The sequence below is a fragment of the Ammospiza caudacuta genome, chromosome 4, assembly GCF_027887145.1.
Source record: "Ammospiza caudacuta isolate bAmmCau1 chromosome 4, bAmmCau1.pri, whole genome shotgun sequence".
Classification (NCBI taxonomy): Eukaryota; Metazoa; Chordata; class Aves; order Passeriformes; family Passerellidae; genus Ammospiza; species Ammospiza caudacuta.
The window spans coordinates 8,788,199-8,815,941 of record NC_080596.1 but is presented as its reverse complement, the minus strand read 5'-3'; the positions used below and the strand labels follow the sequence as shown (position 1 = coordinate 8,815,941).

At 39.6% G+C, this 27,743-nt stretch overlaps 1 protein-coding gene across 1 annotated transcript; it reads left to right on the top strand.

Annotated features, from left to right (window-relative positions):
• The first annotated feature begins 213 nt into the window (after positions 1-213).
• On the top strand, positions 214-27,423 carry DNAJB14 (DnaJ heat shock protein family (Hsp40) member B14). Its single transcript, XM_058803468.1, has 8 exons — positions 214-487; positions 6,078-6,252; positions 15,137-15,282; positions 18,268-18,453; positions 18,802-18,896; positions 19,550-19,659; positions 20,880-21,052; positions 22,708-27,423. The coding sequence occupies exons 1-8, from the start codon at positions 355-357 to the stop codon at positions 22,830-22,832; spliced, it is 1,143 nt and encodes a 380-aa protein (XP_058659451.1). The 5' UTR covers positions 214-354; the 3' UTR covers positions 22,833-27,423.
• Positions 27,424-27,743: the final 320 nt, after the last annotated feature.

Sequence of the window (27,743 nt, the reverse complement as noted above, 5' to 3'; positions counted from 1 at the left end):
AGCCGGCTCCCCCGCGGGGCCGGCCGTGAGGGCGGCTGCGCTCCCGGCCGGGCAGATCCCAGCGCTCCCAGCCCTTCCAGCCGCTCCAGGCCGGGCAGCGGCGGAGCCCCGGGCGGGCGGGGCGGCGCATGCGCGGCGGGGCCCGGAAGGGGCGGCCGGGCTGGCGCCGGTGCGAGCGCCGCGCTGGGGCTGCGGCAGCGCCGGGGCAGCGGCGGGATGAGCCCTGCGGAGTGAGCGCGGCCCCGCCTGACGTCCCGCGCCGCTCTCGGCGCCTCCGCCCCGCCCGCCTCCGCTCTGGCTTCGGGCCCCTTCTCTCTGCGCTGCGGCGGGCGGAGGCGGCGGAAGGAGAAGCCCATGGAGGGGAACCGGGACGAGGCCGAGAAGTGCATCGGGATCGCGCGGGAGGCGCTGGAGGCCGGGAACCGCGACCGCGCCCTCCGCTTCCTGAACAAGGCGCAGAAGCTCTACCCGACCGAGACGGCCCGAGGTGAAGCCCGGCCCCCTTCCCGCTGCCGCTGCCCGGCTCCGTCGGGACGAGCCCGGACGGACCGCGGGCCCGCAGGAGGGCGGGCGCAGGGGGGCCTGCGCCGGGGGGGCCGTGCGGGCCGAGGCGAGCGGGAGCCGGCCCCAGAGGCGGCCCGGGGGCTCTGGCGGGGTGCGCGGCTCGGCTGGCGGAGGAGGCCGGAGTGTGTGCCCGGGAGCAGCGCTCAGGGCAGGTGCCTTCCGCCGCCGGTGCATGACTCTGGCGTCAGGCGCTGCGGAGGAGTGGGTTTGCCTCCCCCGGTGCCAGCGGGGATCTCCCAGGGCCGACCCAGCTCCTCGCCTGCATTCCTCTCCTCCCTACAGCCATCAGTAAAAGCGCAGCCGTACAGACGAGGCTTAGCCCCGATTAACATCAGGGCATCTCAGGCCCCAGGCCGAGACAGGCTGGGTTGGCTTCTTTTCTGTCACTGTGAATCACCCCTCTCTAGCAGCTTGCAATGAGAGCTGCAGCTCCAGAGTGGACCGTGTCCTCATTCTCTAATATATTTGTGGTCTGTGTCTCCATTCTCTAATATACTTGTGGTTTGGGTTTTCTCGGGTTTGGTTCTCTTTTGGGTGTACAGCAGCCACATAGGAATTGCACATGGGTTTACCTTTGCTAGAGAAAATAGAATATTTGGCATCCCCAAGACCTAATTAGCTCTCCTGAATATTCCGTACTAAAACCAAAAAATATTACCTTTAGCAAAAAGTGTTTAGAAATAATTGTTTCAAAGGAACAGCAGTAAGGTTTCAGTGTATGTAGAACTGTTTCCTGTCCTGGAGCCTTTCTGTCACACAGTGCCAGAAGTCAGCTCAAAACACCTTTGGACACAGCAGGGACTTGTTGCGTTCCTGTGGTTCTCACTTACGTGGTCTGTGCTGTGCAAGGAGTAGGAACAACTTCAGTGCCCTGTACCAGTTAAAGGCCTCAGCAGTTGCCATTTCTGCAGCGGAAGTGTGAGGCCAGATCTTAACTGGAAGTTGCTGTGAGGAGATGCAGTGAACATTTTTGGGCCTCCTATCCCCTGACTTCTTCTATGCAAACAATAAATGAAGACTTTGCTGACACTTTTTAAATTAGTATTTAATTTTTTCAAGTGTTTTGTTTTTTGCAAGACAGCATGGATGTTGTCATATTCCCCTAAATTTCTGTGGCTTGAGAACATGACGTGTGAAAATACTTGGAGCTTTTTGCAATCTGTTTTGGTCAGGAGGCAGGCAGGCAGAGGATTTCAATTCAGCTTCTTTCACCAAGGAGAGCAAATAGCTTCATCTGCTTCACACAGCTTGTTATCTTATATCTCAAGGAGTTAAAGCAGATTTCAGGAAGAAAATCTGACTTGTTTTGAGCATTTGGTTTTTGGTTTTTTTTAAGTAGGACTGCCACTACATAACCACCATGATAAAGTATTCAGTGCAAGAAATAGATGGCTAATTAGGCTATTGTCTGTAGGACACTTGTTTTAGTCACTGTGGAAATTAGCCAAGTCAATCACAAACGAGATACAGACCTGGGGAAAAGAATTTGGCCTTATGGTAGTGGGCTGTAATCTGGGGAATTGTGTCTTCTTCAACGAAAAGCTTCCCAGAATTTCTGTGTGATGTTAAATAAGTCAGTTCACACCATTTCCATTAGTGACCAGCTAATTGTTTGTGCTTGGTTTTTCAGGTATTCAGCTTGAAACAAGGGCCTGATTTGTGGAACTGTGGGGCAGTTAAAGCTCCATCTGAAGCTAAAGAGAATTGCAGATGCCCTAATACCACTGAAAAAGTTCAGGCCTTAGGCCTGATTTGAACTAGGTACTTAGAAATTAGGGGACTCTGTAAACATCTAATATCTCTATGCTTCAGTTTTCTATTTGTGGAGGTTGTTGAATCTTCTAAAGTCATCTCATTTCCTCCCAAAACAACACCAACTCATTGAATTTATTTTGGTTTTAAAGTTTGAGGCACTTAAATGGCCCTCTTAAAAGTGCAGTAAAGTGCAGGGACACAGACTGTATTTTTTGCAGAACAGGTTCTGGACGGGCTGCAATAAATTACAGCTGGCATTTTACACTAAGAACAAATTAAATTTTTCTCATTGGCATCTTTTAGTTGGGGGCCCACATGAAGGAAAAAATCCAACCTGTAATTCATAATTCAGGTAACCAAAAATGTGTCATAGCACATACCAGAGAGAAAGGAGTAGTTAAGGTTTTGTGAGCCCCTTTAGTTCTAACACAAATTCTTATTTTACAGTCATAATGTGTTGGGTTTTTATGGTGCTAGGACAACGTGGTGCAGCCCCAGTTGCACCCTTATGTTTCTCTGGAGTGGGTTGGAAGGTAGCTGAACTAATTTCTCACTGAAGTTGCAGATTCTTCATAAGCTGTACCTTTAGTATCGTTTTGAGAACAATTGCCCACTATTTCACAAAGTTGTCAGTCATAAAAGCAATGAGAATGGTAATGCTGAATCTTTTACTGGTGGGAGCTTCCTCCTCCTGATGTTGTAGTGGATTACAAAAGGGCAGAGAATACGTTTTAACTATTGTCTCTAAAACAATACTATGTGTGATCTGCTTTTGGCAACATTTACATTTAGAGGGCATTCAGCACTAGTTCAGTCATCAGTGAAGTTTAGTTTTGCTAAACAAAGCTTCTGCCTGAAATACGCTGACTGCAGCAGTGCTATTTTAGGGCTTTACTAGTGTGAAATGTAAGGTCAGTGCTTATTTAATGATACTGAGCTAATGACTTCATAGTAGCAGTGTCCATGTTGACGTCATTCTTTGCTAGAAAATTGTTTGATTTTGGTTTTTGCCAAGGATTCATCTTGCAACTGAACAGAACCTAATTGCTTGTCTGGGAAAGATTTTTTTAGAGTGAATTTAAAGATAACAAAGGACAAAATGTCCCTTTCAAACTTAGGTCCCATTCAGTTTGGAGGCAGAAAATAATGTTAAGGAAAACTTTATTTTTTTAGTGCTTCTTAAGATTTTCTTGCTCCATTTCTGATGCTGCCTTTACAAACAATTTTTTTGGGAGCATGTCAATTTAGTTTTTAGGCTGTTGCGAATTCTGAATTAAACGGAATTCTTCCATTAGTGAAAGTGGGGGGAGGAGGGGGGTCATGTTCAATGCATAATGGAATCAAATGTAGTCCAAGGATCTTTCATTCAACAGCAGGTAATAGTACACACAACAGAGGCTTCAGACACACTCAGAGATAAGATTCATTGCCTTACCTGCTAACAAAATAAGTCTTTGGTTCCCTGTATGCCCTATTTTGAAATACTAGATGCACAGTTAAAGTTTTCTTAAATGCAGTGTTAGTATTACATTCTAACAGCTGGTTTTACCACCAGCAGTTCATGGAAGAGCCAGAGTATTTTCTGAATACCTAAACTGTATCTTCTGTTTGAAGGAAACAATGGCACCATACCCTTTGTGTGGTTTTCTTTTTCAGTGTAGGACAATAGCATGTTTGTGTATGCTGTGTCCTGCTATTTTAAGAAGTTCACACTGATATATTTGAATTTTATTTTTTTAAGCATCCTGCATTGTATTCTCAGCAATGCAGCTCCATTATGAGGTCTGAGAAGGGGGTTAGAAAATAGTGATGTTTATTAAAGTATACTGCAACCAAACCTGTTCATTAAGAGACTTAGAGCCACGCTTTCTGTGGAGAAACGCTGCACGTTAAAAATGCAAACCATGGCCCATGCCTGCGTTTCTGCCATTTCTGCTCCCACAGCTTCTGCATAAATGTTGGGGCAGGGATGAGAAATTTCTAGGGCAATACCAATATGAAAGGAGGAACTGCAAAACTTGGAGCAAGCATTGTTTCAAGAAGGCCACATGTGCATTAGGATTCTGTGCAATGCCATTGTTAAATGTCATACTCACTGGATAGAAAGATAATTATTTTTTTGTTATGTTTTCTGGTAGCAGTTCTTTGGAGTGCATTGGGATTGAAATGCTTCATTCGCAGGGCATTGTCTGTTCATTCAAAGCTCTGTTCTTGATCAGTTCTTAATCTGCAGACCTGGACACCTCGTTGGAGTTGTTACAACTTCATTTACCTCAGAACTTCATATGCCGCAATGGAGGATATTAGAATAAAGTATTGCAAATATTCAATATGTCCTTCAGTTATAATCCATAATGCAACTGTAGCTCTCCTGTTTTCAAGCTCCAGATTTCATTTGTAGTGAGAGCATCCCCTCAGTTACAACTAGACATCTAAAGCTTAGTTGTTTCCTTGTATCTGCTGTAAAGAGCCTGATCTGATCAGTCCACGAGTCTGGCTGAGGCAGGCGGAGGGCAGGACTGGCTCTGAAGTCAGCTGACTTTCTTGTTCAGGCTGAGAGTAGCTATTCACTAATAAGTGTATGTAAAACTAAATGCTGGGGAGCTTTTAAGAAGTGGTGGCTCTCCTTTTCAACAAAGCTTCACTTTCTTTTCTTCCTGTGATACACAAGCTATGATGTATAGGATCCCAGTTTTCTGCTGCTCTAAGAAAGACTATGTTAAGCAGAGGAGAATTTTTTTTTTAATTTAGGAGAAAATTCTTAAGGATTCTTCCCATGGGCTTTCTAGAAGAAAGTGCTGTGCTTTCACAGTTCATGGGACATTTTTCCTTAGCAGTTTTTATTAGTGGATTTTAATGCAGATAGTAACTAATTTTCTTTATGAAGCAAATTTAGCTTATGTAGTTTGCCATGTTGCTCTGAAGGAATCTGTTTTCAGGAAAGGTGGACTATTTAATAATCTTTAATCTATATTGTACTTTCTGTGCAGTCCCTTGTGTTAGAATGGTATTGTTTCTGATTCATTGCTAAGACAGATACCCCTAAAATACAGGCTTATATACAGAAATGGACTTTGTGTATAATGTTCATTCAGACTGCTACATTTGAGATCTGCTGGAACATGGAATGAAAGAGGATTTCAAGAACTAGCAGAAGCCAACTGGTTTTCAAGTTTCAGGTCTTGAGTTGGGTGTACTTGGCTGGTCCTTGCTGGTTGTGGCATTTTAACAGTGGTTTGAATTTCAGCTGATATTGCCTGGAAGGAATAGAGCATCAGTTTGTGGCAGTAATGACTCAGGTTACAGATAGGTATGTACTGTAGGAACTGAAATGTCTGGAGATGGGCTTGATGTCTGTGTGGAATGATTTGCATTTTATATAGTCTAACCTCTGCTGATCCTCTGCAAGGTTAGTTCCTCTTCTTCAATTTGCAGTTGCTTATTCAGGTGTTCAGATGTTTTCACCCCAAGGCACAGGTTCAGTGGCTCTAAAAAACATCTAGAAATGAAGCACCTGGGCATATTCTCTGCAGTGTTACATTACCTTGGCAGAGACAGATGGGAGGAGCCTGGTTACTAATTTTGAAACACTGTTCCATAGTTTTGGCACAAAATTTGTGACACTAAGTGGTGATCAGTAAGGAAGGAGGATGTAGCAGCTAGTCTTGTCATGTGGTGCTCTCATCTGAGATACTTGAGAGGCCTGACTTTTTCACTAATACCTGTAATGATACTATGATATACTGTTGTTTTTACAGTTTTGTTGGAAGCTATTATGAAGAATGGAAGCACTGCTGGGGGAGGCGCTTACTGCCGGAAACCAGCCAGTAACAGTGATCAAAGTAAGCCCAACAGCATGAAGGAGAACAATGCATCTGCTGCAGGTGAAAGTGGAAAAGGCTACAACAAAGACCAAATGGAAGGAGTACTAAGGTATGGCTTAAATATGTCACTGCTTTTCATTCTGTGTATTATCTACTTACCCTTTCGATTCTGTCATCTAAAGGAGCCACAGGAAGTGTGAGGTTATCTCAGAGGGATTACTTGTAGTGAACTTTGCCTGGAAGGAGGAGTTTTGCTGGCTTTAAACACTGAGTGAGATGCTGTCACTTTCTGCAAGAAAGATGCTACTCCTTCAAAATATTAAGGCTACTTTATGGAAAAATAATACTCAAAATAGTTACTGAGTAGATCTCATGGTAAATGGAAAAAGTTATGAAAATTCTGTTGTACAACTTGCAGGGCAGTGTTTCTATTCAGTATTTTTATACTAAAGATACACGGTCACTCCTAAAGTTTATTTTCAAGCTAATCTTGCTGTCCAGGCTGGTCTTAGACAAATGTTAAATTATTTTGGTTTGAATGTAAAGGTGTCTGAGAAGCACTGGAATACATCATCTGAGTTGCAGTGTAAACTCTGCTTAGTGCAGCTGTGATAGTATTAAGATGAGGTGACATCAGGAAAGGATGTGGGAAAAGAAACAAAGGTCAACAAAAACGCCCTTTTGAGGCAAGTAAGTCTTAAGTCATGTTATTACTGCGTACTTGCTGGCTGTAGGAGCAAGAAAAATATTGTTTCATATGTGCCCAGGTTTCTGCTAAAGAAATATGGATATAGCAAGGAAATTTCACAGCTCAAACCCTGGTATTTTCACATAAGCCTAGCCCACATATTTTCAAGGGAGCTTGAAGGGAAATCAAGAGGTCCCTGTCTCCTAGTTTGTGTGTATTGGATGTTGTGCATAACAGAAATTTGGGGTGGTTGGGGTTTGTGTGCATCTGTGAAATGTATGTTTCTGTTGATATGATCTTAGATCTTCCTGCATTTCAGAAATCTGTTCAGCTGTGCTAACAGTGAGGAAAGAAGTAGTTTTTCTTTGTTGATGCAGAAGCTCTGCATTCAGGCAGGTAGACAGCAGCAGGTCTCACATGATTATCCTCTTGGTGTTATTTACTAGTGCTTTTCATTGACCATCATCTCTGCTTAATTAATGTTATTACCTTTTGTGATATATCTAAAGTAAAGCCTGGATAAGCCTGTATGTTTTTGTTAAAATGATTGTAGAATGTATGCTCGTACACACATGTGTGAGACAAAATATCCAGAAAGAAGTCGTCTGTAAATGTGGCTTAGGTCAAAATAAGACATTTCACATACTCCCAAAAAGCTGCTGCAGGGAGTGCTGTCTGGTGCCAATAGTCACTCACCTGTGACATGCCATTCTGCGCTGCAGTCTGCTTGGACATCAGGCTCCCTGCAAGATCAGTCTGTTTGTTTTAGCAGAAGGTATGTTACCTACTTTGTCTTGGCTGAAATGGTGTTGTAGAGCTAGCTTTTTTCTCTGATTGGCTTTTGTGGTATTGGGTATTGCTTTCTCGAAGGGATTTGTTAAATGCTACGTACACTTAATCCAGTTTGTTGAGATCAGGACCAGAGTTGGGGGTATTCAAGAATCACACATTGAGAATAATATTGATGCAACATTGCTTCAAGAACATTGAATGTTGAATACAGAGTTTTAAAACCTACCAAGATATTTGCAAAATAAGCGATTGTAATACAGAACAACCCATGTTTGTTTGTTTAACATACCACTTAAAATCATGTGTTAAAACAATGTCTTCACCTTTGCTCGGGGAATGCTGCCATCCTTTAATACAGCACTTCATGAACCTTTAGAGAGAGATGAATTTTTTGTTTAGATTTGTGGAGTGATCATGTTGAAAGTTTTGAAATGTTCGTCATGTTATTATTTAGTGACATAAACCACTTAAAAAATTTGTGGTTAAGAATTAAGAAACGTGTGCCTTGCCAATGAGAGCAGAATTAAATACAAAAAATGGCCTAAAACTAAATGGAAAAATATAACACATTCAGCGATGATAACTGAGAGAAAGTTCATGTTTAAACCACAGTGAGAGTGACCTTTCTAGTTGGAAACATGACAGACAGCATATGATATTGCTTCAGCCAGGCCCCATATTTTTCCAATTAAATGAAACATGCCCCTCTGGGGAGGGTATTCTTTAGAGAATAGAGTTTGTCACCACCATATGCTTCTGCTGTACCGCAGTGGAACGGTTTTCAGATGTTTGAATTGATTAAAGAAATTGTGTGTGAAAAGAGGTGGTTTTAAACAGTGTTTCATGCCCAGTTGTTGTCTTTTTTTCTGTAAGGGAAGAAGTTTATAGCCAGCAAGGTAGCAAAACCTCTAGACTTCAATCAATTCTGACACTCACCATGGACATCGGACAAACAGAGTGGTTTGCATGTGCATGATTCAAAAGGTCATTATCCTCAAATATTCTTCCCTTTAGGAGTTCTTGGTTCAGTAACTGAATATAGACATAGGGAAAGCTTTCAGCTACACTTCCATGCCATTTGCAATGCTTTTGTTGTAAGCTTTACCGAGCTGTCAGACAGAGAGACTGACTCTGAGCTCCCTGGCTTGGATCACTGAATAAAGTTCCTGGAATTGTACAGCTATCTTGAATTTGTTTGTGACAGCAGATTTAAGAAGCATAGTGAGGATATGCTTGGAGCAATGTAACTAATTTAGCTGCATTAATTTTCATCAGGGTTACTCTAGTAATGTGAGTAGCTATGAGTACAAACAAGCACCTCTGTGCTGGCTTCATTTTTTCCACATACACAGGGGACACTGATCACTAGCAAGTTACCATAACAGTTCTGTAGAGTATTACGTGAGCTTGCAAGCTGCTCAACAGGGAGAAGCGTAAGATGTAACATATTTCCTTTGATTGCATAAGTGCTGGGTAATGCTGCTCTTTGTGGGAGCTGTGCTTGCTATTTCAGTGTGACAGTTTGAAGGTTGAGAGATACCGCAGCACTTTGTTGCTTTTTAGTGGAAATGCTTTGAAAATCCCATCTGTAGTACGTGCATCTTTTTCTTAATGATCCTTACCTTGTCACTGACAACTGGATCAAGTTGCCTTAACACCCTTAGGTGACCTGCATGTGGGAGGTATTGACAGGAGACCAGCAGAAATACGCTAGGACCCACAGTGGCCTTAATGCCTTCTTAGAGCAAGTGCTCTAGAGGTCTCTAGGCAACTGAAAGCTACACAAGCAATGTCAGCTTATGACAAATGTGTAAGAATCACATGCACAACAAAATGAGGCATTTTCATGTTGTATGTTTTATACAGGGTCTTTTTAAATTATCTTAAAATGCACATGGTGTTTGACCTCTTTGGTCTCTTTTTTTTTAGTGAATAAGCCATAGCATGTATTCCATATTGCCTTTTTGACATCTGAAAGAAAACTGCCATGACTACTAGTATGCTAAATTTGCATTGTTGTCTTGTGAAAACTGTGGTGGAATACTGCTTTTCCTGCCTTGCCAGCACCAGCTTCTTGGAAGAAAGCACAATAATCAAGTTTTGTATTTGGATTTTTGAGATAAAACCAAACCAAACAAATAGAGGCATGAGTTCTGTAGAAATCTTGCAAGGCAGGATTAAGTGCCATCGAGTAGTGGTCAGGAATAATCAGTAGCTTGATTTGAATTCATGTAGTGAACCAAAAAATTGCCTGTACACATTTCATGGATCAAAGTAGGAGTATAAGTTGTGTGACTGACTTTTTCCAAGCATTCTGCTGACACTTTCACAAATCCAGCAAAAAGAAAGATATTGGTTCTTTTCTACCATAGTGTCAAGAAGGTAATTAATTGGAAGTGGATTAATAAGAGCAATCAGTATGTGTTAAAAAAAACCAAACCACCAAAGCAGAGAAATCAGGGCATGCCTTTAATTAGGCTGTAGAGCTGCCGTGAGTTTTTGAAATATTCAGTTGAATGGTTGAGAAATTAAGGTGGAAATCATAGTCATAGAGCCTGTCACAGAAAAGTGGCAGAGAAGACATGATGGACTTTGTCAGAAAGCTCATAACTAAAATAAAATACTAAATTAATTCTGGAGAAAAGTATGCTGATGTAAACACAGCCTTGACTATTTCATATGATACACACAATAGAAACAAACTGATCAGGTACATCCAAGAGCAAGGTAGTAAGACAAGCACCCTAATGTGTTGTTGAATCTATCAGTGCACCAGAAGTCTGAGAGTTCTGCTGCATTTGTTTCAAAAACTAGGGGTATGCTCATACCAGCTTGAGTTCTTTGACAATGCTGTGACCTTCTCTTCCCAATCTAGAGCACTTCTTTCAGCCCATGTTTGTCACCAGACTGTGACTGGCACATTACCAGTTCAGCTGCAAGATACCATTTGCATCAGGCTCTCTGGCATAGCTGGAAATTTGACCTGTATAGATTTTGGTCTGCATTTTACTGTGTTTTTTGGCTCAACTCTAGGATCAGAAGTCAGTATAGCTTCCTCTTGCTGGGTTCTTTGTCACTAACATTCACATTGCTGTTCACTGTGCTGCTCAGTTCAGATTACCATTGGGAGAAATAATTGTGGCTCCCTTGACATGCTTCTGGTTGAAGTATTTGTCTTCTGGGCTGTTCCTGTGAGGCTTTGGAAGACCCTTTGAAATACTTCCTCATACTCCAAATTTCATGATTGTGCATTGCTGGAGGTATTTGATACAGTAAGGCAAGCATCTCTGATAGGTTTTGTTAATCTGATAAAAGCTGGCAGTGCTGACCTAATCTGAATTGTAGATTTGAAAAGTGATCTGACAAGCACAGCATTAGGATCACATCATTTTGTGAGGAGAACCAGTGGTGGCAGCCCTTGGGTTTTTTGCAGGTGAGAAGAGTTGTTTCAGAACCTGAAGGGCTTCCTCTGCTGTCAGCCATGAGAGCATGGAGAGGAGCCCAGCATCCAGCAGAGTTGTTGGTGCTGCAGTTTGCAGCTGGCTGACCAGTTCTACTGCAGGTGCCTTGTCAGCTGCAAGCTGGGATAGTGGAGCTTTGCAAGTGGTGATGAGATGCTTCTGTCAACAGATTGGGCATGAATGTACGCCATCACTTGCTCTTCTGCAGTTTGAGAAGTCTATTCTGTAAAAGTCTATTCTGTTTTTCAGGAACAGCCAGCAAATCTGTTAATCAGAAGGACAGTGCCAAGGTGTTGGCCGGGGACTAACAATTCAACAAGGAGAGAAATAACAGAAATAATATGATAGTAATTCAGATACAGAAGTGATCCAACCAGAAATGAAAAGTACAGGAAAAGCAATTCACAAAAAAGCCTAAATCCCAAGCAAAGTATCAGTGAAAACACCAAACTTCAAGTAAATCAAAAATAAAGAAAAACAAATATAACCTGTTCAGTACAAAATGGGCAGTTAGTAGGCAAGTGATGTGTACATTAGAATTTTAAAAAGCAATGTCTGCGTGGAGTTTACGTATGCAAGAAAACTAGCAGTAGGAACTGCAGTGCCTTAAGGGCAGCAAGATCAAACAAACAACAATTTGAAATGCAGCGTTCAGAAAGTTGTTCATGCTGAGAGTGTTGGAGGGGTTTCAGGTGCAGTTGAAAGTGAGCAGTAACATCAGTGATGGAGCTTTTCCAGAACCTCCACTGATTTTACCCTTAATTTTTCCCTGCCTTTACTAGCTGATTTTTGTGCCCTGTAGTAAGAGAAAAGTGCCACCTGCCTTCCCATGACAAATCTCCACAGGATAATTCAGTGGTGCAGGTGAGGGTTTCTGGCTGAGTGAGGATTGTCAGAGGTCAGTCTGCTAAAGTAGAGGTGAGGAATATGTCCGGTAATGTCTGCATCTTTTGAGGGGCAAGGATCAAGTTGGCCATGGCTTCCAACAGCTTCCAGCAGCTGGAGAGAAATTTCTCATCAGGAGAATGGAGTTTTTGGGGAGGAAGACTTGGAGCATCTCTTAAATGATGAGGAAGGATGGGGCATCTGAGGCTGTGTGCTGGGGCATCCAAGGGTGGGCTGTGTGCTCCAGCAGTCTTAGAGAAGCCTTGTGGCTGCACAGCCATGTGTGACCTGACTGACTTTCCAGGTTCTGTTTGTGGTGCATCACAAACACATCAGTGTTTGTGATGTGCTCCTGAGAAGTTTTGCTTCTCAGGAGCACATCACAAACACTGATAACTTTGTTTAACTGGAAAGCACCTTCTAATCATCTTTGCTTGTCCTATCATCCCCAGTGCAAGTTTTGGTGCAGAACTCACATGAACTCAGTTGAAGGGGGGAGAAATGGAGGTGTTACCCTGTTATGATTGCCCTGAATTGTGCTCTGTCAGGAACCTCCTGGCAAAAGTCACTGACTCCCTCCCAGGAGGAAACTGCATTAACCAGATGCTGGCAGCTTACAGTCCAGGTGGTTTTTGCCTTGAGGTGGCCAAGCAATGGTGTAAAACTGTTGGCTAATGGCACAGTGTGGTAAGGGCTTCATAGCATAAGGTCACTGCTGAAAATTCCGGCTTAGGTATGGTTTTTGGCCCCTGTGCATTTGTAAGATCATTTAATGGTTTTTAGCTTTAAAACTTGATCTGCCTAATCCAAAGTCCTGCTAAACTGCAAAATTTCTATATGTATATGCATGTTCCACATTTGTGTTTGTAAAATTTTTCATTTTTTCTTTGCAAGTCTTTAGGAAAGACTTGCAAAGAAAAAACAGAAATGTGTTATACTTTGGCTGAACATGTTTCTCAGTAATAACAATACCTCATTTGTGGGCCAGGTTCAGGATAGCTGTTGCATGAAAGTGATTGCATTAATCCTTTAGATCTTCTGGTAGATACCCACCATTGCTGCTTCTCCTTTGAGGGTCATCCACTGTGGAGCATCCACTGGTTGTGAACAGGAGGAAATCTCAAGTGGGTTTTGGGGAGTTAGAAGTACAGGTTGGCATCTGTTGCATTGTTCTTTTTTTTTTTTTCCCATATTTCTCCTCTTGGCATCCTAGAGTTGTGAAATGAATGTATATTGTAAATAAATACATTTCTGTGTTTTTTTTTTTTCCCCATGAAAAATGACAATATGCTGTTGAAGGAGAGAGTTGTTGAGGATGCACAATGCTTAAAAACACAGGAATGAATGTTTCACACCAGAGTTTTAATGCTAAAACAATAACAACTTTGCTGAACATTGACGGCTTGCTATGTAATTTTATATCAACTAAAGTTCTGAAGAGTCTGGCCCACAAACAGATATCTCAGAAGCAATTGTTGAAGAGAACTTAGATTGGATGCTGAGATAGCAATTTCATGAAATAAAAGCTTAATTTGATACTGTTAGACATTTACATAAAGCTACCTGTTCTTGGTACAGTTCATAAATCATCCCAGCATTGAGGCTATGGATTAAGGGATCTGTACACTACCACACTTCTTTCTGCTTGTACAGATTACCAAAAAGAGCTTCCAGTACTCACGAGTATAATTTAATGTATTTTCTTTCCAACCTTTCTTGATGGATTCACTGTGTTCTTTTTAGTTAGCTCTATCAGCTTCCTAATTGGAGCTTATTAAATGTTACTTCAATATAATGAGCCATATTTATTTCACAGGATGTTTGTGTTGGCAGCTGCCTGCATACATTCAATTCAGTGCTCTTGTGAGCATTGCACCGAGGCTTCCATCAAAGCTTCTGTATTTGAACACAGGAAACAGGATCCCTCAAATGAAATTTGATTTGATCAATCTGTGAAGTAGGATGGACCACACATGATGGTGTGGTTGTACTTGTGATGCTCACATTCCCTTAATTACAGGATTCCATGAGAATGCCAAAGGCTTGCTTGCCCCCTTGCAATACACAGGGCTGCCCTGTGTATAGTCTTGGAAACATTAAACCCAAATTTATGTAGACATTTGTGCATGTAAGAGAATGCAGATACAATTACAGCCATGTGAAAGACTCACATGAAGCTTTTAAAGTATTTTTGGATGTAATTTCTATTTCTTGCTCAGACCAGCCCATTTATTTTGGCATGCACCCCGTGTCAGTGTGCCTTATTTCTGCAGTGCAAGTTTGGGATTCAGCCTTTTCTTTCTGAATTTTTACTTATGTAATTTGTTTTGATTGTTAAGCTGTATTTACTGGTTTGATCAGTTCTTGCTGCCCACAAAGAAATAATGTTCTCACTTTTCCTCTAAGTGCTCTTTCTTTCTTCTGGGGTATTGAGAAGTGTACTAAATCATTATATCATTTCCAGATTTTGCTTTTCCTGTCTGGGTTAGACAGCCTACAAAAAGAATATTCCTGAGGTTTGAGTTTTAAAAAATGCTATACTTGATTATATGAGATAAGCTAAATATGCAATTGCTGGAGCTGATAGTGTGACTTTGAATTTACATAAACACTTACAGAAAGATTGTTAAGATCCAGGTGCATTCCCAGCAGCAGAAGTATTCTCCCATGTTTTATTCCCTGAAAACTGAATGCTTGAGTGATGGTAGGATTTGGCTTTAGTTTGGAGAAAGGGAGGTATTGTTTGCTTTGTTTATATCCTTCATACTGAAGTGCATTTGCTGTTTACAGTCAAAACACATTTTCCTACCTGCTAGTTGTGCAAAATAAATTTGGAACCTTCTTTTTATGCATTATTAACAGCAATATTAATGTAATTGTGGATGAGAAAACGCTACAGTAGTTGTAAACTAAAACCCTTTCTTATAACCATGGTAGTTCTACAGTAGAAGTAAAAGAAATGTACATAATAAGCTCAATAGTGAGTTTATTATCAAAAAATGACATTCTTTGTTTCTAGAGTGGATATTTTAAAAATAATTTATATTGAAAGCAAAAGATGTAATATAATGCACCAGTATAGTGTATGACCTCATTCACAGCTGTGTGTTAACCCATTACTTTTACATCTTTTTGCTTGCAACATTTTACATAATTTTCTTTTGCAGTATAAAGAAATGTAAAAATTATTACGAAGTCCTTGGAGTGTCAAAGGATGCAGGTGAAGAAGACCTAAAGAAGGCTTATAGGAAACTTGCTTTGAAATTCCACCCTGACAAAAACCATGCACCTGGAGCAACAGAGGCTTTTAAAAGTAAAACACCATTTTTATTTTAAATTTCTTTTATCATTAAACTTCATCCAAATCCATATTTATCTGCATTGATTGCTTGTATTTTTACAAATGTAAATGTGTTTTTTAGCTGTGGTTGGACTGACATTTTTATTCAAGAAAATATTTGACCTTTGTTATATTAGAAGTAAAGATAAAGAACATGGACTTTGGCAGTAGGGCTTGGTTTCAGAAAATTAACTGTAATGTTCAGTACAGGGAAGAAATACTTTATCTGTGAAACCCAATTGTTCTTTTTTACTGTTGTTGACTTAATGTAGTTATCAAATTTTATTGTCTTGGATCTTTACTGTACTTAAGCTAGATAAAAAAGAAAGCAATCCTTGATAGCAAAATGCAGTTTTTTTCTGAATCACGTGCCACACTAAGTTGCCTCTTCCTTAGAATTTCTTGGATGTCTGTAGTTTTACTACTTTTCCTGCATAAAAACACCTGAGTTCAATCATGGCCTTAATAGTAGTTGCCTTTGACCATTTTTTAGGTAGAACTTACAGTCTGACTTGACCTTATTTAAGGCTGCCTAGCTTAGTCCTACACAAGGGGAGTTATTGAAGAAAAACTTTTTAAAGAAAACTACAGCTTCATCTCAGATGAAGAAAAATGTGAATCTGTAAGAAATGATAATGCATAAACAATCTGATCGTGGTACATCTTTTTATTTCTTTCCTGTGTGAGGTTTACATGCAGACATTTGAAAAAATCATTCGGATAAAACACTTAAAATTGGGGAGGGAAAAAAAGAAAAAAAAAGTCCTGAGCAAGACTTCTGATACAGACTTTAAGAGGTAATTATAATGATATATTAACAATTCCAGATAAAAAGTAGATACAGAGAGCAGGAAAGTTGATTGCTATTGATTCATTTAATACAGCCTTGTGATGTCTTTATCTAAAAGATACTATTCCTATAAAATTGTCTCAGGCCCTGGGAATAAAATAGTTCTTCCTTGTCAATAGCATTTCAAATAAATCATCTTTAAAATGTTAAAAATCAGCTTCTTAATATTTTATTTAATGTGAGCACTTTGTACAAGTCTAATTTCTTCAGCTGAATTTCACTTTCTGGTTTTTAACTAGATGAGTAAATGAACAGAAAATTTTGTAGGGGAATCTCATTGCCCAAAAATTATTTCATGACAACTGGCATTTTCTTGCATTGAAATTATCGTAACCTTTTGTATGGCTGAGTAAATTTATGGTTTAGTTTTCCTTTAAAGATATCTGATCAGTTTTTGACATCAATCTGAGAAAAAGAGTTTTTAACAATAGTTTTTATTTCATAATAATGCTTTATTTTAAGGAAAGGTCACATTATAAAATAGAATGGCATTTCATGATAGGTAAGGTACTTAGATCTTGACCTACCTAGTACTTCTATTGTACTGAGCAGTCTTACTGAAGTGAATTTTAAATCAAAAAGTATGTGCAAATGTAATAACTTCTGCTATCTTTTATCAATTTAATCAAAAATCTTTCCTGTGAAAGTTTTGAGCAGTGACTTTTTTTTCATTTTTATGTCCTTTTTGAAAAGAAAGTTATATTGGAATCAAATCTGTTGTGAATTAGCACCAGATAATCAAAAGCAAGTAACAAACAGGCATATTGTGACAGTAGGGTAACTTCACTTTATGTGCAGTCACCTGAATTATCTCTCTTAGTTTTTAATTCTTGGGATAATCTAAATTTTTACTACCTATTTTATCCTCATACTGAGCAACACAGCAATATTTGATGTCAGTTTGTGTCATGCTGCAGTTCAAAATACCAGGCTTCATTTATTTGGGTTTTCTCCTCCACTTAAAGGAATTGTTTAGGTTTTTTCCTAAGGGCATCTTAGAAGACTTGTAGTTAAAACTCATTAACTTTTGCTTAGATTGGATAGTGTTTAAAATATTAATTATAAAGCCACAGTCTTATTTGCCTGTGTTGAGGTTATAGTGGTGCACCTTTCACGAACTTTTGATGACTGATGGCTTTTCAACACTGAAAATCATAATCCCTGTGCCTTGGGTTGGTTGGCTGCAAAGGAACTCTTTTGTTGGAGAGGCCTGGAGGAGAGAGTAGAGAGGAAGGCAGAAGGGGTTTAATGAAGATATGACTGAGTGAAGATTGTTCATCAAGTGGCAACACAAACTTTCCATCAGTCTGTAAGATCATTATGTCTGTGCACGGCAAGAAAAAAGCTTCTAAAGTCAGCAGTGTGTGTGGGTTTTCTTGCTGATGTTTTCTGTGTTTACCTAAGTGGGGTTTTTTCCTTCTACTGGCAAAATGGAAGCTGTTCATTTATGATACCATAGCATAAACAGGGACAAGCATCCAGGCCAGGCCCTCCAAACACTGAGGTCATACTGACCGCCTGAGGAGCACATTCCTGTCATGCATGCGTGTTCGACTCCTCAGGTTACATCATACAGAACTTTGTGTTATTCATGTAACCCACAAATACCTTCAGAAGCATGAAGAAAAATACATTCACACTCTTGTAGACAATGAGGTTGGTGCATTCCAAGAAATGCCCACTTTACCAAATGAAACCAAAGAAAACCTGCTGAGTCCTTGAAGGTTTTTTAAGCTAGCTGCTAGAGCAAACTGCAGTTACTCAGCTTCAGAGTCTCATTGTAATGCTTGATGCTTTTTTTGTAACTGCAGTGAGAGAGAACATTTCCACAAGGGTAGGTGTTCCCCTAGAAAAGGAAACAAAGCTCTCCTGCCTTCTGCCTTGTTTAACAGGATAAAAGGCTTTTGGATAGCGTTGGTGGGAAACTTTGTGGAAGCTATTCTAAGAAAAGTGGAGATGTTTCTGGACCTTGTTCTACTGTAGCTGTTTTGTAACATACAGTAAATTGCATCGTTTGCTGCCTATTTTTGACTTTGAAATTGCAATTTTCATGCTGGAATAGCTTTTATCATGCATTTATGGGAGTTGTGTTTTATTCCTCGCTTCAGAAATCGGAAATGCCTATGCTGTGCTGAGTAATCCAGAGAAACGAAAGCAGTATGACCTTACAGGCAGTGAAGAGCAAACCTGCAATCACCCTAGCAATGGCAGATTCAACTTCCATAGAGGTTGTGAGGCAGATATTACTCCAGAGGATCTGTTCAACATGTTTTTTGGAGGGGCCTTTCCAACAGGTATTTGTATACATCAGCATAATAATCGAGATTTACTGCCAAAGTGTCATTAGAGTTTATGACATTATAAAATAGTAGAATTATTCCAGCCAGCCTTGAACCCCAACTCTACAATCTGCATCAGTTTATTTTTCCCTCAAGTGTTCCTAAATCCCAAAAATGTCATTTCTTTGGGGTTACTATCATACAGCTTAAAATACTTATTTTAAACAACTTTGGAATTTCAAGATACCTTAATGTCGTTTTATATGCTGTTGAGCAGTAATGTAAAGTGCTTTATGTTGCTTCTGTACTGACCTCTAAACAGTGTTTTTGTACATGATTTTAATGTGGATGTTCCTTCCCCAGGTAGTGTACACTCATTTTCTAATGGTCGTGCTGGCTACAGCCATCCAAACCAGCACCGTCAGAGTGGGCACGAGAGGGAGGAAGAGAGGGGTGATGTAAGTTTAAGCACCAATGGCTTTAAACTACAAAATTTGCTTTCAGTATTGTGATTGTACAGGAGCTCTGTACTGTAGAGGAGGATTTGTACCTGCCAGTTGGGTATTTTAATCTTCAGTGGGTGGTTTGCTTACTGACTGATAAATAGGTGTGCAAATTTGAGAAGGTAATAGCCTGGTTTTGTAAACCTGATGTTGTATGTCATTCTCTTACTGGTGACTGGTATTATTAACCTATATGTGCCACTAATTGTGGCCACTAATCCTTGTATGCATAGAAAAATTTATTCGGGCTGAAGTAAGAATTGAACTTATGGCTCAGTATTCACCTCCATGAATTATCTCTAGTCCTGTATAATCACATATCACTGTATAGATAAGACCAAATCATGGCATACAATGTAGCTGAATCCAGCTTTTATGTGGTAGTTGCTTATGTGTATGTACTAACCCATGAACTCCTGCAGCCTGAGCGCTGTGTGAATATTGTGTATGCATCTGAAAGTTCAGATAATACCAAAGCGTTTGCAGTTACTGTTTTCCTAGCAGCTTTTGAGGCTTAAAGCAAAAAGTCACACTTAGCATTAAGTATTGTCAGATTTACCTTTTTGCCCGATGATTTATGAAATACCTGAATCTGTTTTGTTCCTTAGGGAGGTTTCTCTATGGTCATTCAGCTGATGCCTATTATTGTGTTGATCTTTGTCTCCTTGTTGAGCCAGTTGATGGTATCTAACCCTCCTTACGCCTTATACCCAAGATCGTAAGTAATGCTTAATTACATCACCTTAAAGCAGAGGGGAAGGTATTGTGATCACCCTCTCCCACTTAGAAGCATTGTGGAGAGTCTTCCCGTAGTTGATCATTGATTTCCCACAGTGAAGGAAGGGAGGGAAGGTGTAGATGAAGCAGAAAAACATGTTCTGTTTTTTAAAAAAATTAGATGCAAAGAACATGCTGTGAGAATGTAATGGAGAAGAGAGGTCAGCAGTACCTGGAGTTCAGGAGGTCTAGTACAAGGCAGTGGGTCCATGCAACATGGCGTGTTGCAAAGGTGTTTGCATCTCCAACATAGTTATCAAAACCTGAAATCTTCTAAGGCTCATTACTCTTTTGGGGGTAATCTGTGTTTGTAGAAGGTGAAGAACTTGAAAGCAACTTTCTCATCTTCATTTAAGTGGTAAACATGATGACGGCTGGGAAGATTGTCTGTTCTTTGCTTCATTCTAGGTGATGGTAAAATCTTCTTTTTCTTGTGAAGAATTCTACTTGTTAAACTTACCTGTTTCATACAGTAGGATATTTAAACCTTTTTATCTTCTGAGAAATAAGTAACTTGAATCAAGCATGCAGCTAGCTGGTAGAAATAGCCCACTCACCACACTGGTTTTAAAGGGCCTTAGTTCCTTACAGAACCCCTCAACAGAGAGGTTTCTTTTCTCCTGTTTTTCAAAGTTCTCTATTTCTGGAGTAGGATGTTTTTCCCTTCTGCAGCTAAGCTGTTGTAATGCTTGGAAAAGCTTTTCTGCCTAAATGTTTGCACCCGGTCTTTGATTTTTAATCTACAGAATGCCAGCAGGAAAATGAATTTATCAGGGCTGGCAGCAGACACTTCAGAATGGAGATGCTGTACTGGGTTGCTACAGAATAGTGACCTGTTTCTTTTGAGTTTGAATGTAATTTTCTATTATTAAAACTTGTATTTGGCTAAAGAGGTATGAAATAAGTGTCTTAGTAAAGTGGATTTTTTTTTGAGATCAAGTGTTTTGGCAGCAGAAGTTTAATGTTTAGGTAAGTGCAATAATTTTTTTCTCTAGCAGATTATAGAGCCATTCTTTTAATTATTTGTCTCAGAATGGCAATTTTGGGAATGTGCTGCTATTATTCTGTAATGTCAATATTTTTTTAAGTCTACTTGTGGTGTTAAAACAATAATCAAATTAATATTTAGTCTTTCTCTCCCCCCTGCCTCCTTTTTTGCAGAAGTACAGGGCAGACCATAAAAATGCAGACAGAAAATTTGGGTGTCATTTATTATGTCAATAAGGACTTTAGAAATGAATACAAAGGAGTGTCATTACAGAAAGTGGAAAAGAGCGTGGAAGAAGATTATGTATCCAACATTCGTAATAACTGTTGGAAGGAGAGGCAACAAAGTAAGTTTGGCAATGTGTGTAATTTCATTAAATCATGCATTAGTATAAAAATAGCCTGAGGCTAGATGGAAGTGCTTGTATTATTACAACATCTCAATGCAAAAGTAAGTGTAAGGTCCCCTGCTGTTTCTCACTTTAAAACTGTCCCCAGTGTTACTTAGTTTTTGAATTTTAGTCAGTTATCTAAAAACCCTTTGCAAATTATCAGCAATTTTAACCTGATTTATTAGCTGTGACCATTTCTCAGAAAATTAAAGACTACACTCAATTGATTATGACAAAGCTTTTGTCCTTAACTCACTGCAATTTCTAAGAATTCTCATGTCTGCCACGTTACTTTATCATGGCAATAGCTCATTTCCCTAGGTGCTTTTATACAAGTAAATAAATAAACCAGAAGCTTACATAGGTGTTTCCAGAGAGACGAAAAAATAATCTGCCTTGGACCACAGTACATACAAACACTGCTTTTCCAGGCAACCAAGGACAGGCAGCACATCCTGTAATACAAGGGAGTTTAGTTTGCCATCTGTTTCTCCAGTCTGATATTATACAATGAGTTACTTCTTTTCAGAAACCTAGAATTCAGTGTTAAAGCATAAGAATACTGAAGAGCACCAGCAGCCTTTTCTCAATCAGCAACAATTTTAACCAGTTATTCTGTTATCTGTGACCATTCTGTGAGCTCTGTGGGAACTGCGCTGCTAAAATTACATCAGTCTTGAAACCAGATGGTTTTAACTTTTCATGTGGTGAGCTTCAGTCATAGAAAACTGGAAAAATAATTCATTCATGATCTGTCAGTACACAGACTAGAAGCAAATAGAATGTAGTTCTCTGAGTCCGATCACTGAGTCCGATGTTTCTGTCCAGCTTTAGTCTCTGCAGTCCAGTTGTTTGGTACTTGTCATTTATCAGGTTGTGAAAACTACCCAAACTGATTTTGAGTAAGAGGCTCCTAATGGTTTTTCTTTTTATCCTGATTATAGAAACAGCTGATTTTGTGGTTTTATGGATTTAAAATACCTGTTGTGTGTTAACTCTCTTTGACAGTTAAAATCTATCTGGGGTTAATTGACATTTAAGAATGTCTTGCATTTTGAGTTGAAGTGACAAAAAAGATTTTACAGAATTACAATGCTCAGCAATGTCAGGCTGTTGAGCACCAGTATAATACAGAGAGCTCTTAATTATTAATAGCTCTGAACACTGACAGTCTGAATCAGCATCAGCTGAAGTAAAGGGCTTAACATTAAGATTGGATTTTTTGGGGCACAGACAAGTTGCTAGAGGTATCAATAACAATGCAGGATCACTGAGAGTGGCCTATATTTGTAATGTTTAATGAGGTCTGACAGAAGTAGTAGGGGATTTTTGTAGGGTGTGTTTTTTTCGTGTTAATCAGATACTGCTGTATGAACTCTGAGGGAGCTGGAAGGCTGATACAGCTTTACCTGCTCAGAAAGATGGAAATGTTACAAAGATCCAGCAAAGGAAAACTGTAGCAGTGCTGTTTCAGTGGCACCTGAGGGAAGTTAGAATAGCGAGAAGGAAAAAAGGGCAAGGGTTACAACCTGAGGTGTTTTGTACAGCTCTGTCATGTGCCAAGTATTCAGTTTGTAACAAAAAAACTCTTTTCTCTTTTCTCCTTAAAGAAACAGACTTACTTTATGCAGCAAAAGTCTATCGAGACGACCGGCTCCGAAAGAAAGCAGAGTCCATGTCCATGGAGAACTGCAAAGAACTAGAACGGCTGACCAGCCTCTACCGAGGAGGATGAGCTACAGTTACACACACATCTTACCTATGCTGTTATCTCTCCTGAAACTGAGAAGAGATTTAGTTTCACCATGGATGCTGGAAAAGAGGGTGGATGTAAAACTCTACTGTGTAGCTGTTTCCAGAAACCTTATGCTGAAATATCATTTAATGGCTTCTTTACCTACTGTGAAATATAGGTAACTTTAATTGTTTAGATTTTACTTCAAAGCTTCTGTGAATTCTTTCAGCAGAGAGAATAGCTCAGAAAGGATGCTATACTTATAGAGACTTAGTCATAGTGGTTCTCCTCTAACATATTTGCCATGTAAATATCTGTGGAAAGAACTCTTTGTGTATATATGAGTTAAATGACTTTCTATTTAAAAATCTCAGAAATTTAGTTCCATATTACATTTTGTCTCACTGATGGAATAAATGGTATGATTACATCACTCCTATTCAGATGTCAAGTGTGTGGAGTTGAAACAATAATTTTTAATATTTTATCTCTAACTCAATGTAAAATCTTCTAGGTTTACCACTTAGAGGAACTTGGTATTTTTAAATATAATGGCATATATTCCTAAATATCTGTTGGGGTAAATTGATCTGGTGTAGAGTAGCAGTTTAGCTGTTGTCGTTTTTTAGCATTTCTAAGCAATGCTGAGAAAAATAAGAACTACACTAATCTCTTTTCAAAGTAAATATTTGCAAATGCTGTACAGACCATTATAAACATTGCTTTTAGTACTTGCAACAGTTTACAGCAGCTCTACCATTTGGTATTCCAGTAGTAGTAAGTCCATACATACGGTTAACATGCCTCCATAGCTTCCTTAATTTTCACTGGAAAGGTAGAGGAAAACATGCAGCACTAAAATTTTAAAACTAAAATAAAAAGGCAACCTAATTTTTTTTTTCCTGGCAGGCTTCCATTTTCTTACTACTTTTTTATTTCAAGCTAGGTCCCAATACTGATTCCTCAATGGGCGCCCTAAGTGGAACAGGGAAATTTTGCTAAGGACAAGCTATGTGCCTTTCAACCCTTTTGCCAACTATTTAAATGCTTTCCTGCTTTGCAGTGTGCTCCTATGGTCAGAGCCCTATCACTTGTCAGAAGAGGTAGGGTATGTTTTTTTTGGGATCAGAGTGTAGCTGGACTGACTTTGTAGAAATGAGCAAGCCTACTGTTTGGCTCCTGCATAGAAGATCATGTAACTCAGTGGCCTGGAAATGGAAACTATATGTAGCCACACCTGCTGATGCAAAGAGGTGTTCTGAAGCAGCTAAGTACAATGTACTTGAAGTTTATCAAAGTATGTTGAAAATGTTTTTAGGTTCAGTAGCTGATGTTTTTTACATTTTAACAGTGTTATGCAGGGGAATGTTTCTTGAATTTGAGAATGCCAGACAGCTTGTATTATGGGCAATATATTTTGTTTGACAAAACTGCTGTCTTTGAACAATGCTATCAGTTCATGTGGAGCCAAATATTTCTCCTAAACTGAAAATTTAAATACTTTGTCTGACTTCATTGCAATTCATTCTGATCTACAGCAGGGTATGACTTTACAAATACACTAAATTACTCCAAGTGATCCAGAAAACATTTTGAATAGATTCCTTTTCCAAATTGTCCCAGTGGAAATGTCTTCTCTTGAATTGGTGTATCATGAGACTGGCTGCAGGCTTTTAACTAAGCAGGTAAACCAGCATTCAAGGTGAACATAAAAGCCTGGTGCACAAAACAGAACTAAAAGTTGCTGAAACAACAACAACAAAAAAAAGGGGTTGCTGTACTGAATGTCCTTGCTAAGACTGCAGTAAAAGGGTTCAGATACAATGGAAAGGCATCCAGTTGTTTGAAATATGCAATCCAAATCTATGGAGAAAACCAGATTCCCCAGATTTTGTAACTGTCCAGAATGTATTGTAATTATATGAAAACAAACTATCAAAGTACATCCTGGTACTCCTGTGTCTTCTTAAAAGAAGAAAGTTGTTCCAAAGGCTTTAACAAGTACTTGGGCCTTCCTGTTTACAAATGAGTCTGAGTTTGCAAGTGATCTTTTAGTTAACAGGAAAAAGGATATCTAACACATTTATCAAATATTGGAACTGTGAAGTCAGAGTGAACAGATGGTCTTAGCAAAGCTGCCTGTAATAATCCTATGGGCTGTGTCTGCCCTGCAGCCACTTCTGGTGCAGGTGAGAAGTGGGGAAAGGGATGGATGCTGAGCTGGGTTCCATTGCTGTCAGTTCCTCTGCAAACTGGAATGATGTGCTGGCTGTGCCCTATGGCAGCACAGACATCCCAGAAGGTTAAAGGTGAGACCTAGACTGCAACATTTCATTTGACTACCTATTGCAATTAGCACTTTCTGAAAAGGAAATAATATGTTTATACTGGTGGAAGTATGCTGCTTAGCATTTAACAGATTAAATAGTTGCACACTTTGAAATATCTAGTAATGTGCAAAAGGATGCTGTGATTTCCTGTGGCATAAAGATTAAGCTGCTCTAAATATGGCCTGCAAACATTCTTTTAATATTTCAAGTGGGTGTTTTTCTCCTCATGATTGTTGCTTTTTTTCCTCAAGTCTGAAGGGTTTTTTTCTTCATAAATGTCAGTATCTTCCCTGAATTTGTTAAGGGAATCTGCTGGAAAGTTCAGAATTCATTTTCTCATGAGCAAAATGCAAATTGAAGAGGGTGGAGTACTTAAATCTTTTCAGATGACCTTTCTTCAGAAGGCAAAGTTCACATCAAAATCAGATACTGGAAAGAAAAGGGAAAATCAAAACTGGTTTTGAACAGCCTGACTAAAAATCCCTCAACATTTTATCTACCTGCTCCTTACTGTTTTTATTTAGTCATTACCTTTCATTTAATCTAGAGTTAAAGATAGCATGAACACAGGTTCTTGGTTTTATCCTTTAAAAGGGCAGGCAGAAAAGCCTTGCAAAAAGAGAAAAATCTTGGCATGGCTCTGACATAGCCTAATGAAAAAAGGATGTGATTTGCATCTGCTGAAATATAACATCAATATGTGTTCTATTTATGGAGCATCCTGAGTCACAAGCAGTTCAGTGTTCACATCTGATGAACATTTCCCTACAAGTTCTCTGTTTGGGTATAAAACAAGTCTAAATTGAATTTTTTAACCTTTTTTTAAACAGTCTTTTTGTCTCTTACAAGTTTCCAAGAAATGGTAGAATATTACAGCACTAAAAATGTAACAGATGCATTTAAATAGACAGCAGAGACAACTTTAAATAATAAATATTTTTAATATAATTTTGTAACAAATGCTGTAAAAGGATTAAAATGGGAGGGCAAGAATATTTTTTAAGGTTGTGTGTTCATAAATTTCATTCACCCTTAAGCAGTTGTTATGCTGACTTCTTGTAGCTCTTTTTGTCAAATAGAAGGAGAGTGCAATAGTAAAAGCATTTTGGTTTTTTTTAAAGCAGGTAATCTGAAGCTCTAACTTAGATATGATGTAATAAATACAGGAAAGAACAAGGCCATTTGTTGTGGTTTGGCCATGACCCCAGCAGCGTGCAGCCAGCTGCTCCCACCCCACAGCAACAGGAGGAGAACCAAACTCAGGTGAAACCTCTGGGCTGAGATGGCAGAGGTTTAATCAGCAAAACAAAATCAGAGATCAGTGATCAATAGCAATGAAAAGGGAGACAGCAAGGGAGAGAGGAATAAACCCCAAGAAACAGAAGTGATGCCCAACACAATTGCTCACCACACTCTGACCAGTGCCCAGCCTGTCCCTGACGAGCACTCAACAGCTCCTGACCAACCTCCCCAGTTTATACACTGACCATGAGATGCTCCATGGATGGAATATCCCTTTGGCACATTCAGGTTTGCTGTCCTGGCCGTGCTCCCTCCCAGCCTCTTGTGCACCTGCTCACTGCCAGAGCATGGGAGACTGAAAATTCTGGATTTAGGGTCAGCACTGCTCAGCAACAGCCCAAGTATCAGTGTGTAACCAACATTATTCCCATCCTGAACCCAAAGCACAGCACTGTACCAGCTGCTAGGAAGAAAAGTAGCTCCCCCATCCCAGCTGAAAGCAGGACTCCATTATAAACTATACTTCCCATACTGCTCAGTCTGGCAGGAATTAGGTTTGAGTATTGGGCTTCTCCACATTTTCAGAAGTAACATTAACATGCACTGTTTAGTTATAATGTTATCCTTCATGCAGAATACACTTCTCCCTTCAGTACTGGTTTATTCCATGTACAGAATGACTGTCATTGGGGTGGGAGAATAAATTGCCATTAACAGCAATACAGGGGCCATCTCATAGATGCTTTTGCATAGGTCTTATTCAAAATGTGACAGGGAAAAAAGTAAAATTGATCACTGAGCATCTTGGCTGCAAATAAAAAAAAAGTTGCATTTTTAAACATTTTTAGTGTATAGTAGGGAATATTTTAATAAATGAGAAGACAAAGGTTGTTGCAGGTAGCATTTTCAAAATACTACCAGAAGCTCACATGATGATTTTATGGGGTTCTCTTTTAAGTATCTCTCTAATATGACCAAGTCCTTATCAAATTGCTGTGTGTGCATGGCTTGGATTAAGAAGGAGGTATGGATTCTCAATATTCAAATAAATTTGTTCTTTTGAATGACCTTTTCCTCTGTTACTTGCAAAAAGTGGCTTATCTCTGTTTCAGGCTTTTTGGAAACTTCGCTGGAAGTTCAGAAACACTAGCAAGTGATTTTTTTTTTTTTTTAATTTACACTTTTTAAAATTTTAAGCAAAATCTTCAGGTATCCACAATGCTCTAGTCACTGGTGGTGTCCCCTGGGCTCAGTATTGGGCCCAGTCATGTTCAGTATCTTTACTGACCATCTGGATGAGGAAATTGAGGCTACCCCCAGTAAATCCACAGGTGACATC

Bases quoted from the DNA above. Each gene is read 5' to 3' on its own strand.
- DNAJB14 (XM_058803468.1), top strand. From the start codon at position 355: ATGGAGGGGAACCGGGACGAGGCCGAGAAGTGCATCGGGATCGCGCGG. The intron at 15,283-18,267 runs GTAAAACACCAT...TCCTCGCTTCAG, and splicing joins AGCAACAGAGGCTTTTAAAA to AAATCGGAAATGCCTATGCT. The intron at 18,454-18,801 runs GTATTTGTATAC...TTCCTTCCCCAG, and splicing joins TGGAGGGGCCTTTCCAACAG to GTAGTGTACACTCATTTTCT.